General features: G+C 31.7%; 3 protein-coding genes across 3 annotated transcripts in view; 2 read left to right on the top strand and 1 right to left on the bottom strand.

Moving 5' to 3' along the window:
• The window catches only part of LOC123658328 (kinesin-like protein Klp10A), an 87,854-nt gene extending 80,761 nt beyond the window's left edge, over nucleotides 1-7,093 (bottom strand). The window contains exon 1 of the mRNA XM_045593767.1: nucleotides 6,669-7,093. Within this exon, the coding sequence (XP_045449723.1) occupies nucleotides 6,669-6,729 (61 nt within the window). The 5' untranslated portion in view covers nucleotides 6,730-7,093. The remainder of the gene's footprint in view (nucleotides 1-6,668) is intronic.
• Nucleotides 7,094-7,324: 231 nt separating this feature from the next.
• On the top strand, nucleotides 7,325-9,513 carry LOC123658317 (bifunctional arginine demethylase and lysyl-hydroxylase PSR). Its single transcript, XM_045593758.1, has 3 exons — nucleotides 7,325-7,509; nucleotides 7,962-8,665; nucleotides 8,742-9,513. Exons 1-3 carry the CDS (start codon nucleotides 7,437-7,439, stop codon nucleotides 9,126-9,128), a joined length of 1,164 nt encoding a protein of 387 aa, XP_045449714.1. The 5' UTR covers nucleotides 7,325-7,436; the 3' UTR covers nucleotides 9,129-9,513.
• A 480-nt stretch (nucleotides 9,514-9,993) lies between these two features.
• LOC123658306 (cytochrome c oxidase subunit 5A, mitochondrial) lies at nucleotides 9,994-11,200 on the top strand. Its single transcript, XM_045593747.1, has 2 exons — nucleotides 9,994-10,225; nucleotides 10,723-11,200. The coding sequence occupies exons 1-2, from the start codon at nucleotides 10,089-10,091 to the stop codon at nucleotides 11,042-11,044; spliced, it is 459 nt and encodes a 152-aa protein (XP_045449703.1). The 5' UTR covers nucleotides 9,994-10,088; the 3' UTR covers nucleotides 11,045-11,200.
• Nucleotides 11,201-14,232: the final 3,032 nt, after the last annotated feature.

The following is a 14,232-nucleotide window of genomic DNA, read 5'->3' as shown; positions in this document are numbered from 1 at the left end:
CATTTTGACATATAGATAAATTATTACTATAATAATTATTGGAACGAAGTTCCTTACAGCAAGCTTGAGATTGGGCTGGGCGAACGAACTAAAAAAAATGTGATACTAAAACCGTAAGAAAAATATATAACGGAAGTGACGTAATATCAGTCACACGACTGTATGATATGACGTTTGTAAAACTAAAATATTACTAGTAAACTTTTTTTTTTAATTATTTGTGTAATGTTATACTGTCGACAAAAATAAATAAAGACACATGTTTTTTTATTTCACTTAATAGTTTGAATTATTATTATTATTATTATTATTATTTTGTTTGATTTATTTTATTTTGGGGTATTTGTTATTTTTTAAAATACTAAAATTCCTAAATACTTATGTACTTAATAAAAACCAATCAACAAAATAAAAAAAAAATCAACAACTAGAAAATATATATAAAATTCAACATTTTTTTTCAAATTGTGTTGCTTCTATACTATCCGAAGGAACTTCGTTCTTACCTGGTGTCCCATGACACCACATAATTTTTTTAATAAATTACTGACTCTGGCTGGCATTTTTATAACTAAGTAAATAAGCGAGTAACGAACCGGTCGTGGGTGAAACCTGGGAACACAGTTAAGTCATTATATACAAAAGACATTTATTCCCTACATTCAACGCGACTGAGTATTGTGCTATGTGTTCGTACAATGCCTTTGTTATTTAGAGCAAATAAAGTGTTTCCTTTATCATTCCTCACATAAGTCCATTACGCCCGATGAGAGATCAAAAGCCTAAAGAAAAATGTAAGCCGTATTTTCAGAAAAACCTTTGTAGAAGAAATATTTAAGTATAAATGATATATTTTGCGTATTGACACTTGCAACTTGTCGACCACAGGGAAACAATTCTACGTAACAGAAGTAGTTTTGTTTTGTAATGTTTACGCGAATTTCACTCATTATAATGAAACACTTTTTCGGGTATTATCGCGGTTTATTAGGTTTGGACTGCCATGGTCCTCCCACGAGTATGGTTGCTGTAAGGTAAACGAAACGTCGTGCATCTAAAAAACATAACAAACCGCGATAAAATCCGAAAAAGTTGCTTCATTATAAGCAGTATTATTTGGCTATGAAACTTGGTTGCGTCTGCAACCTTTCAAGCTTGGAAACTTCCCACTAGGAATGCTCGGATTTTGAGCAGGATATTTCTGTACCTTCCTTACATAGGTTTTAGGTTATATAGGGATCTTTCTAGATCAATAGAAGACGAAATTAATTTAATAAAAATTATTTTTGACTGTCAGTCTGTGTAATTATTTCAGCGTCCTGCAAAAATTTTGCGTAGTGTTATGTACAGTGGCGTAGCTATCATAGGGCCAGGTGGTGCAGTGCACCAGGGCCCCGGAGCTCAGGGGGCCCTCTAACCTCAGCTTTGAAAAAAAAAAAAAAAAAAAAAAAATTAAAAAAAAAAGGCCAATACAAGTTCAAACAACGCGGAAAGAGGGGAGGAGGGCCCGATTCTTTCCCTATGCACCAGGGCCCTTGTCCCCCTAGCTACGCCACTGGTTATGTACATAAATAAAGTTATTATTACTCAATAAAAAATTGTAATGAAATAGTAACGAAGTCGTTTTGTGCACACGTATGCCACGTGAACAGACAGAAACAGAAACCACGGGATATAACTAGTATACCAAGCTTACACGTGTTTTAAAAACAAAGCTTGCAATAAAGCTAGACAAGCTAAATAAGCTTAGCGGTTTCAGAGCTGAAACGCGTCGCATTCAAAGACTTGAAAGGCATTGTTCAGTGACAGAGAGCATTGTCTGGTACAATAATAAAGTAGGTTCGGACCTTGTTAAGGCGGTTGGTTAGCTGGATGACTACTTTTAAAACAAGTATTTAGTTGTTGGAAATTTAAAGCTATTTTATTTTATATTCCTGATTTGATATTTACTTATTTGATATATTTTTTTATGACAGTTACGCTCGTACGCGTCTTATATTTTAAGCTATCTCAACAAATTTATTTAAACCTAGAAATCAACGCATTAAAACAAATACTAATACTCCAGATTGTTAATATTAATTGACATAATATTCAAATAGTCTTACAAAAACTTATAATTTCAAATAAAAAATATATATTTAAGTAAAGTAACAAATCAAAAACACGATCTTGAGTGCTTGAAGACTAATGAAATGAACTAATAAAATAGATGTTTCTCTTAGCGGATTTTCTTCTACTTTTTATAACGTTCAGTGAACAAAACACGTGAATCGAAATTCTAAATTATAGAATAATCATTATATATTACCATGCACAAGTATTAAAAAAAAACATTTACATCTCTCATGTTCGGTAAGTAGGTTCTTATTACCTCCAAATAGGGCTTGTAGGTGACTATTTAGCGCTCTAGGGTAATAATGTAACTAGAAAAGCCCTAAGGCGGTAAGTAATTTAAAAAAAAAAACACTTCTTTCTTTCAAAAAGTTCGCGTACGTCTAACCATCATACTGGCAATAGACATCATATCATGCATTCAGTCCAATGACCAAAGAGGTATCTTTGCTATTCAGCCTTGTCTTCGTGTGAGTATAATAGTCATCAATTTTAAATATCGAACGGCGAAGCTCAATTTCGATCTTGAAAAAAAATTATAAAGTTCTTTACTTGATTCTTTTTAATGAGAAAAGGCGAGAATAGAAAACTGTTACTTGTAATGCCGGTTTTTTCTACTTACCTCACAATCGAGATGTAAAGCAGAATAGTTAGCTCGGGTGTAAGCATCAATTGCACCCTCGAGCTATTTAATGTCAATAACTACAGCCTATTACAAATAAATGCCCAATAAATCTCGTGTCCACCATGCCCTTGACATTCTGCTGCAGTTTGCGCAGCGCATCACCACGATCTATATTGACAGCATCCTGCACGCGTATCAAATTAATCCAGTGTGATATTTACTACAGATAATCACAGAAAGAGTTGAATTTCTATCTCTTTACATTTTAATATCAAAACTATTTTATTTTTAGGAACGTGATGTTTTTGTCGATTATGTAACGATGAGGCTTTTTTTATTGTTTTCTAATGTTTACGCGATTTTCACTCATTATAATGAAACAAATTTTTTGGATTTTATCGCGATTTATTAAGTTTTTTAGATGCCCGACGTTTCAGATACTTTACAGCAACCGTGGTCATCCCGTGATTCATTAATAAATCGCGATATAGAGAAAAAGTTTCAAGGTTAGGTCTTAATTTCAATAAAGTTGCACACGAACGCAGTTGAAAACCTGAACTCTCTGAAGATCGAGATCCATTTTCGACTATATCAATCAGAGTAGAAAAGAATAACAATTATTGTATTTGATATCACCTAAAAAAATATCAAAAATCAAATATCTTTAATAGAAGTTTTTTTTAACCGACTTCAAAACGAGGAGGTTACTCAATTCGACCGTATGTATAGATATATTATGTATGTTCGGAGATAACTTCGTCGTTTATGAACCGATTTTGATAATTCTTTTTTTGTGGGAAGAAGATATCTCTGGTGTAGTACCATGATAAGGAAACCAGGAAGGATCTGATGATGGGATCCCAGAGAAATCGAGGGAAACTCGAAAATCCACATAACTTTTTACTGGGTGTACCGATTTTGATGATTTTTAATTTAATCGAAAGCCGATGTTTATCATGTGGTCACATTTAAATTTCATCGAGATCTGATTACAACTTTTGGAGTTATCTTTGATAATGCGTAATTACTTGACTAATTTTTCGTCTACCTACGTTGTATTACTTGTCGATATAATTGAAGTCGATTTTTTTCGTTTGCCTGCAAACACAAGTATTAAAATACGCTGCCGTAAAAAAAATATTACAACAAAAAAAAAATTCTGCCATAATCATTTATCATAAAGTTTAAGTAAACAATACCATTAAACATTTAACTCAGATAAATTATTGCTTTTGGCAAAATAAGAAGTGTCCTAATTAGCCTATTTAATACTTCTTAACAACAATCATTTTAAGATACAAATACTAAAAAGCGATGAAATACGTTATATACATGAAGATGAAAAGTTATAAGTTAACCCGTAAAAATGTGCGGTGTCTGAAAATAACCGACAAAAAAAGCATAAATTCCTATAATAAAATGTCCTTTACGCAAATAGTTTGGACATATTCAACCTGCTCAGTCCAATATTGGGCTACTTGTCACTGCGCGCGCGGAACGCCCGTACCTTTTATGGGCGGTCGTCGCAAGGCCGTGTACCGTCCTCGCTGAGACTCGCGATCTTAAGGCTCGTGACAAATATCTTACGAGTAGAAATACCAAAACAAAACTAAATGGCAATTAAAACTACTAAGAAAATGAAGGAAATATTTATTTTAATGCTACAAATACTAATATCCTAATAGACAATTAAGAAATGAGAAAGACTCAAAGACTGCCGTCAGAGACTGTTACATGACTAGACATGTCATACTATCTGAGGGTCTCCCTGTTCTGCCCTATGGTGTACTCTAAAGTTACGTCTTTACGCTACGAATTTTATTAACAAGGCAAACACTTGTATAGGCCATAAAGATATTTACCATAGTATGTATGCTTGTGTTTGTGTATGCTGTGTTTTCAGACCCCAAAATCTGAATAAATCATACTAGGGACTGAATGTGATAAGTTTAATTATTTAAAGATACAAATGCACTTGGGGCAAGTCACGACCCCAACAATTTTTAACAATAAAACATAACATGACATCATCTCTTATGAGTAGAGATGGATATGTGTGAGGTTTGAGACATACTAGACCAGCATACCATTTTCAATTCTAAGCTCTTAAATTCTGCTGAGCTTTCAAGCATTATATAATGATATGATTCAGTCTGTAACATCCTAGTGTTAGGCATAGACCTCTTTCTCCATGTAGGAATGGAGCTTAATCCATCATGGTACTCTACTGCGGGTTGGCTGATATATTCCCTACTATTAGTCACAATTGTTATCAGTTATTTATGTTTCAAGAATTAATTTGTTCTTATTCACCTTGTGCACAGAGCTATTAAAAATCCTAAATTTATTAGAATAAATTCAGAAACAAACTTCCAACTATTTGCAGCAAGGGAAAACTTCTTTCAAATCCCAATTCTGAAGAGAAGAACAAGTTTTTAGAGTTTAGACTTTTACAATCTAATACAAATCTGTAGTACAAAAGCTTTCATAACAAAAAGGTGGTGCAGTTGTCACAGCAACTAGTTACAATAACATTTGAAAGTTTGATTCACGACATATTTATGTATGCCGTAAAATAGTTGTTAAGCTCTGGACATATGTTTTACGTGAATTTCCATACCCCAGATACATGATTTCCTATTTCTACAAGCCATTAATAAAAGATATTCACTAATTGTATTTATATTAAAGCATTATCAATTTATTTTCATTTTCTTACCTTATTTCTATGACCTAAAAAATTAGGACCGATACAGTGAAGCAATTGCGATTAAAACTGGTTAACCATATTAAAAGTAGAATAGTTGTCTATGATCATTCAATACTTTCTGCATTATTTTTTAAATCTCAAACAACCTTAATCTTTATTTAAACATTTCCTCTTTCATCTGCTCACCCATTGCCCTCCATGTGATACATTCATAAAATGAGCCTATATGTCAGTGTAAGTTCTTATCAAAATAATTCAGTCTTTTTAAGTTTAAGATAGGATATATATAGATCAGACACCCAAAAAAAATTTGGGCTAGGCTTTAGATTAAGAACCGTCATTTTAAAGTTAGATAGGTTAGTTTTTTTTTTTTTTTGTAATGAAATTATGTTGATAAACGGTCTAATTTGGAAGTTAGATAGGTTCGGGTTGTTTATTGTAACAGAATTATGCCGATAAACGGTCAAATTTTGAGCTCAGATAATTCGACGGTTCTTAATCTAAAGCCTTACCAAAAAATAGAAAAAATAGAATAGGTTTTTTTTTGCATATGAGTTAATATGACAAAACAAACATTTTGGTACTGTTATTTTGACACAGCAATAATTATTGGAGTAATTACAGCATATTTCATTATTTGCATTCACTTACAGCCTCATATAACTTTAATTTGTCCCATACAAAGACAAAACTTATTCGTTTAAAAATATTAATTGTTACACATAATATGTATAACAATAAATTAAGCTATTTAGCTATTTTATTTATTATAAGCATTATGTAGACTTGATTATAAAACTTTTTTACCTACGTTTTTTCAAATTCAAATTGTAGAACGTTTCCAACAAATTTTCGTGAATTTACAAAAATATCTGTATCATTTTCATTAAAATAATCATAATTAGATTTTGTACATTTTATTAAAATAAAATAACTTAGTAAGCTTTTTTTATATATTCATAACTATTGGATGTAAAATATAAATAAAAATACTATATGCATATTAAAATGCTAGAGTCAAATAGAACACGTAAACATATTTTATTGCTGGTTGTGCACCAGCTTATTGGATTCGAATCTGATTCATACTGTTATCTTAATGATTCATATGTAAAAGTTACTTACCATATACTCGAGGATATTGTGAACATCGTGATTTAACGAATTAATTAAAATTACGCCACCGAGTAATAGAATAAAAATCGTTGTTGAACTTACCATCTGTTCTTTTTATGTTGATGTTGATCCCTGACTGGATTTTTACAGAACCGTCATCCATTTTTGCACAGCTTTATGCACCACATACACTAAATAACATTATTTCGTAAGAAACAATAGTTTAAAAATAGTCTAACACATTCGGAAATTGCACATGAGAACCGGTGAAAATTACAAATAAATTTCTACACCCAGATTGACAGTTATATCGAGCTAGCTACACACTTCAGACTGGAACGTTTCAAATTTGTTTCGGTACAACAGTCAAATCAATCACTCTTCATTTGTATATTGTACAATTGTTGTCGATCTGATATTTGTTGAGTTTACTTTAACTAACAAAAAGAAAAAAAAGTAACTGATATTTAAAATATTTCGGTTATAATACGAAATACTGTAATTGTTACCGAGAACACCAGTGCCTGTAAAATAATTAAGATATTGCCAAGTTATGAATAGTTTTTGAATTAAAAAAAATTGTGGCTCAAAGCTTATAGCGATATAAATATTGGGAAATAGTTTTTTTTTTTTAATATAATAAATAATAAATTTTCAAGCTTTATATGAATTAATATATTTTTAGAGAATTAAGGTCACGAAATGAAAAAAATTGTTCATCTCTAAGTTTTCTCTATGGATTTTGTTAAAGCACTTGATTTCGAAACTGTGGTATCCACTAGGCCAATTGCCAATGTCAAGTAGTCAACCAGACAACCAAAAAATTCAGTTCTCAGTCAATAAATTTTATATTTTTGTAAAGAAATAAATATGGATACTGAATATAAACTGTCGCACAAAGCAAAAAAACGTATCAAGGAAGTAAAGAGGAAAGCCCGACCAGGTATACATTTGTAAATTGCACCGATAACGTTTGCGCTAATTAACGTTATTCGAAATCTAAAAATGATTGCTTTTTACATTTAAAACATCATATATTTCTTTCTACACTTAATCATTTTAGTTGTTGATCGGCCCAAAAGTTAAAAGCTACTCGATATAACGTAATTCTAAAATGTTCTAGAAAGGTCCTAGAAAGGTCCTAGGCGTCACGCGTTTCGTTTCACTAGTCTTTGGCCTCGACGTTTCTAACACTTGAAAAGTGTTTTAAAAAATTTCGTAAAAGATTCAATTTGTTCATAGTCTCATTAATGGCTCTACACTATCTATATAAATGAAGAAAGGCGGAAAGAAAAAAAGGAATACCTTTACTATTATTAGATAAGAGCAAATTTATAGTTATCCTGTGTTTAATTAAGTAATTTTGTAGATAATAAACTTGTCTCTAATTTCTAGAATTGGCTGATAAACACCAATGGGTAGCTTTAAATTATGCGAATAATTTTGAAGAATTTTTAAAATGTAAAGATAATGTTGACAGAATAGACGTAAATGAGGTATCACCAGAGGAGTTCATAGAGAGATATGAGAAAATTTATAAACCCGTAGTTATAACTAATATTCAGACTAACTGGCGAGCGAACCACAAATGGACACAAGAGAGACTCGCCAAAAAGTATCGTAACCAAAAATTTAAGTGTGGCGAAGATAACGAGGGGTACAGTGTTAAAATGAAAATGAAGTATTATATAGAGTATATGAGGACAACGACTGATGATAGTCCACTGTATATTTTTGATAGTAGTTTTGGTGAACATCCAAGAAGGAAAAAACTCTTAGAGGACTATGAATTGCCCAGATATTTTAATGATGACTTATTTAAATACTGCGGTGAGGAACGGAGACCTCCGTATCGTTGGTTTGTGATGGGACCGCAGAGATCAGGTACTGGAATACACATAGATCCTTTAGGAACTAGTGCCTGGAATGCTTTAGTCTTTGGCCACAAAAGATGGTGCCTGTTCCCTACGCAGACCCCAAGGGAACTTATCAAGGTTACAGGAGCAATGGGGGGAAAACAGAGGGATGAAGCTATAACTTGGTTCAAACTTATTTATCCAAAAACGCAGCTTGATACTTGGCCCAAGGAGTATAAACCGGTAGGATATACTTTCAGAATCAAAATAATTCTGTTGTAGAAATGACACTGTGTTAATAATTACATTTTATTTTCAGGTTGAAATACTCCAAAAACCCGGTGAAACAGTTTTTGTTCCTGGGGGCTGGTGGCATGTTGTACTCAACCTTGATGACACAGTTGCTGTAACTCAAAACTTCTGTAGTCGTACCAACTTCCCGGTCGTGTGGCACAAGACTGTAAGAGGACGTCCGAAACTATCTAAGAAATGGGTCAAAGTCCTCGAAACCAAAGAGCCCGATTTGTATAAGATTGCTAGTAGCATGGATTTGAGCCAAGGTACTGGGGTTGCATCGGACAGCTCTTCAAATAGCAGCTCGTCCAGTAGCGACAGTGACAGTAGCACATCAGGGAGTTCCTCTGAAGATGATAGTGGTCAGGAGAGTATTACTGCACACAAGAAAAAGAGAAGAAGGAAAGCTTAAGACATTGCCTTATACATCATTAAATAATTATTTAAAAGCACTATGATAAAGATCCCTTAGGGCCAGTTTTATCAGTTGCTGACGAAGATGTCTAATAGATAATGGTTTATAATATGTTTTTGTTTCACAACCACACACTACTTTGTCAGATATATCTATTCACAACTTGTATCTCCAAAATGCAAAATTTTAAACTTATGTAAAAGATAATCTTTGTCAGGAAGCGGTGAAACTAGCTTTTAAGGTTTTATTGTCGTTTGTATGAATTTAAGCTAGCACATTTTGTATTACTAGATGTAATTGATTTATGAGTTGTTAAAATATTTCAAATAAACAATATCTTTTGTTAAAGGACCAACCTGATTAATAATAAATTTTAAGTTTATGTAGGTGTTTTCTATTATACCAACGCAATATCCCGGTTCTTAGTTAATATTATGCTAAAAATATTTTTTTATTAAGATAAAACGAATATAAGCTGTCATAAACTAATAACATTACATAAATGAGACATTATAAAATATATACAATTTATTGGCTAACTACTAATTATTGTCGACGGTAAATCGAAATAAAATTGAATGTTTATTTAAGAAGTTTGTTTGTTGATAGTCTTATTATTTTTAATTTCTTACAAAAAACATTACTCGAACATTTTAGTGTTGAAACACACAAGATTTTAAGTCAACGACAAAGTCAAAGATACTTTTTATATAATTGTAAATATTTAATGCGGGTTGACAAAAAATATATGACTTAAATTTAAATAATTTTAATGGTAAAAGCCCTCGGGGGGGCTCTGGTTGCTAAATACTGTATAGTTGTATACTATACAAGTGTATAGATTTATCTTGACATGCGCATCACAATTGACTGTACGAGCGTAAAAAAGTATTAGTCTATGGTTTTCAGCGGCCATTGGTCATCCGTGCCGAAAACTTTATATAGTTGTAATACAAAATGTTGCGATCAGCTTCAGGTACTTTGGTAAATGTTGTAAAGAAATCCCTGGTCCCCGCTTCTAGGGTTTGCTCTGTCATCCCTGCCAGGAGGTCTCACGGTGGACCCGTTGAATCCGAAGAAGAATTCGATAACAGGTTAGACCAAAATTTTGACGTTATGTAACTGAAAATAATATTGGAATAAGCTAAATTAATAACTATTTTTAAATATAAAACGTGAAACATACACGTTTTAATTGCTATTAAGATTTTGAATTATAGTTGGCAGAAATCGATGAACCATTTAGATTTAATATTCCTGAATCACATTAATGTCAAATCTGGAATGTGTTTTTATATCGATTTAAATCAATAAAATTTATTTTCTAACATTTATGAAAATTTAAACTCGCACAACAATGTGTACTAATTTTAAATGAATCTTAAAAATTGTTTTTTAATTCCATTAAGACAACAAATCAAACATTTAAAAAATATGTCGGTGATAAATGGATAAAATCATGTCTACAAAAATAAACCAAAACGAATTAGTCGCCAAATGTGATTGCTTTGTACGTGAACATGCACAATATGTTAACAAACAGGCTCATGTTATTAATTTTCATTACACCTTTATTTTGTCTACATTTCAGATATGAAGCCTTCTTCAACAGAAAAGACATTGACGGCTGGGAAATTCGTAAGGGAATGAACGACCTCTGTGGTATGGACCTTGTGCCTGATCCTAAAATCATCAAGGCAGCGATGCACGCCTGCAGGAGGGTTAATGACTACGCCCTCGCCATTAGATTCCTTGAAGCTTGTAAGGACAAGTGCGGCCCCAAAGTGGGAGAAATCTACCCTTACATTATCCAGGAAATTAAACCAACCCTCACAGAGCTGGGAATTGAAACTCCAGAGGAGCTTGGATATGACAAACCTGAGTTAGCTTTAAAAAATGTGTATGATATGTAAGGCTCGATTGTTATCAAAAATCGTGCAGTAGAAGATTTTATGTAATAGTTTATGTTATTGATTTATTTAAACAGCAACGAACAGAAGAACAGTTCAATTTGAGTATTCCATTAGAGACAGTTAATTGTTAATAAACACTTGTCTTATAAAAAATAATGTTTGTTTTATTTGAGTGTCATATTTTAGATAAATTTTATTAAACATATAAAGTTGTATATTCAGGTCATTTACTAATGTTAATTTCTGCATTACTAAATTTGTAAATAAAGATTTTTGTTGCATTATAATGCACATAGTTATATTTAAAATTTGCCCAATCTGTTGGCACATTTGGCATATATATTTATTAATATAGGTGTACATATATTGAAAACAAATAATGGATACATTGTCAGCTCTTACATCATCATCATTCCAGCCTATTGCAGTCCACTGCTGGACATAGGCCTCCACAAATTCGCGCCAAAAGTGCGTGAACTCATGTGTGTTGCCCTTAGTCACCACGCTGGGCAGGGGGGTTGGTGACCGCAGGGCTGGCTTTGTCGCCCGTCGTCAGCTGTTACATAAAACGCATTAATTAACCTACCTAAAGAACAATAACCATGCTTATAATTCTATTCATATATTTAAACATTGAAACAACAGCTATAAAAATGGTTTTAATAATTAATTTTGGTTTTTCCATATTGCAGAGTAAATGAAGCATAAACAGTGTAATTGATTCTATGAATGTTCTGCACTATTTTCCTAAATATATTACTTTGAAGCTTATCAGCCTTAATAGAGTAATAGATAAGATATATTAGTAAATTGTAACAATTGTTACCATTAAGCTTATCTAGTTACAAATTCCAGAAGTTTGAACAATGTTTCGTTTACATTTGTAGATTTTTATTAAATACTGATTTTATAAATATATCTTCACAGCATAACTGCTTGTAATAGATTCTGGTAATTCTGATTAATGTGTTGACCCAGCAATCAGTGCTCTTGCTATTGCATTTACAGTTGCTAACGATTATTCTTTATTTTCAGTAACATTTTTTATATTGTTTAAAATTATAAAATTTAGCAGACACTAGGGCGACCTACATCTATACTTACTGCAAGAATTCATGAGATTTATTTTGAATAACATGTTTACCATGTAAATATTCTAATAATAAATTAAATTAAAGACAGTTTGTACGTAAATACTTTATTTATAATGATTGCAATATTCACACAGTCATACAATTATTTACAACCACAAATTATTGTACTTAACAACAAAATTGTGCTTTTCATTTCTAAACGTTAGACAAAACACAATCGCTCTTTGGTTTAAAAAAAATAAATTACTAAACGCATGATAAACTAAATAAAAAATTCAAATAATAAAACAATTATTACTTCATTACACGTCTTTTCGTAGGACAAATCAATTTCATTATACATTTAAAATATACATATATATATCGATTTGTACTTTTCTATGACTTCTATTCTTATCGCTAGTTTTGACTATCTTTTTTAAATTAATGTTATTTTTAGGTTCAACGTTTCGAACCTAATGATATAGGTTTAATAACATACAAATGCCGATATTTAACATCTAGATTTCACAGTTCGAAAGCTTAGTGTTAAGTTTCTCTGATATTGCTAAGGAAACACCTTTACCACATTTTAAACATCAATATATTGGATTTGTCACCCTGCGCGGTAATTTAAATTGTAATAAGTACAGTTAAATACATCAATTACTTTAATTCGCCTAGGTAGGTACGTATGTTACAAATATTTATAATTATTATAAAAAGTTTTTTTTTGTATATCTTTAGTAGACTAGATTCTTCACTAATGACTGTCGGTAGACTAGAATGAAACGTTCGCGTAACAAACAATAAAAATAAAATAAACAACATTTTACTTAACAAATATTCTTAAATAATTTATAAATTAGAGGAATGTTCTTCACACATGTTGCCATATTAATATAAAAAAAAATTAAATAAGTTATTCGTCTATGTAAAATAAACGCGTATGGTAAATAAAATATTGCACAAATATGGGATTAACACATAGACACAATTTAAAAATACTAAATCGTCTATGACATGATACTCCTTTCTTTAAAAAATCGCTTTTTTATAATAATAAATTATATCGTTGAATAAATTAAATAAATCTTTATTCCCATTTCATGGAGTTCCTAGGTACCGATCGTAGAGACCAGGTTTTATAATAAAATTACGCTACTTAGGTAATATGTGACACAGTCGCATGTTCGTAGTCAAACACGACAAATCAGTAATCCTACTTTTCACTAATGAGAAACTTTTAAAATTGAACAGAGTAACGTTTAAAAACATTTTTATCCAATTTAAAAACTAGAAAAGCAGTATTACTGATCGTGTCTCAGATTCTCACTCGTGAATTACGCTTAATAGAAAATATAACCCGCCCTTAAAATTTTATCTCTATGTTTGTCTTACGTCAATTTTTTTTTCCAAAAGATAAAAACCCGTAAACGCCTAAAATTGTTTCAATTTTTTTTTACGTTTAACTGCAAAAAGTGTATTATTTTTTATAGTGAATGAATAAAATTTAAGTTCCATTAATGTTTAATTCTCGCTGACGAGCCACAAATTTAATACACCTTTTTTTTTCATACATACACGTCATTTTCACATTTCATAGCAGTTTTTCAACAAACACTTAGTAACATTTATGGCATCTAGTGATGCAACTCGAGTAGTTAGCAAAGCGAAAAATTCTTATATGAGATATATATTGAATTCATTTAACTCAATTGTAGTTCGAGTATCCGAGTCAAACTCGTTACACCGCTCACAAATACACGCCGCAACGAGTTGACTCAGAAGTTTCATTATAACAAACGCTTTGTTACCGATAAAATATACTTTTCTAACGAAATAATTATATTTACGATTATATACAGTATCATATATTTGCTGCAACGAATTATGTACTGTACAAATGTACAATTATAATTTTTCAATTTAAATACGTTCAACTCTGGAACAACTTGAGTTACCTGACAATTTATTCGAGAAACTGCAGTAGCAAGATTATACTCGAGTCGCACACTAACAACACACCGAGCGGGCTTGAGGCGAGAAGGGTCCGGGCCAGGGTGGTCCAGGTGGTCCAGGTGGGCCAGACGGGCCAGACGGGCCAGGTGGGCC

The sequence above is a fragment of the Melitaea cinxia genome, chromosome 1, assembly GCF_905220565.1.
Source record: "Melitaea cinxia chromosome 1, ilMelCinx1.1, whole genome shotgun sequence".
Taxonomy (NCBI): Eukaryota; Metazoa; Arthropoda; class Insecta; order Lepidoptera; family Nymphalidae; genus Melitaea; species Melitaea cinxia.
The sequence above is the reverse complement of the archived record's forward strand: the minus strand, read 5'-3'. Positions and strand labels throughout refer to the sequence as shown.

Bases quoted from the DNA above. Each gene is read 5' to 3' on its own strand.
- LOC123658317 (XM_045593758.1), top strand. From the start codon at position 7,437: ATGGATACTGAATATAAACTGTCGCACAAAGCAAAAAAACGTATCAAG. The intron at 7,510-7,961 runs GTATACATTTGT...TCTAATTTCTAG, and splicing joins AAAGAGGAAAGCCCGACCAG to AATTGGCTGATAAACACCAA. The intron at 8,666-8,741 runs GTAGGATATACT...TTTTATTTTCAG, and splicing joins GGCCCAAGGAGTATAAACCG to GTTGAAATACTCCAAAAACC.
- LOC123658306 (XM_045593747.1), top strand. From the start codon at position 10,089: ATGTTGCGATCAGCTTCAGGTACTTTGGTAAATGTTGTAAAGAAATCC. The intron at 10,226-10,722 runs GTTAGACCAAAA...TCTACATTTCAG, and splicing joins GAAGAAGAATTCGATAACAG to ATATGAAGCCTTCTTCAACA.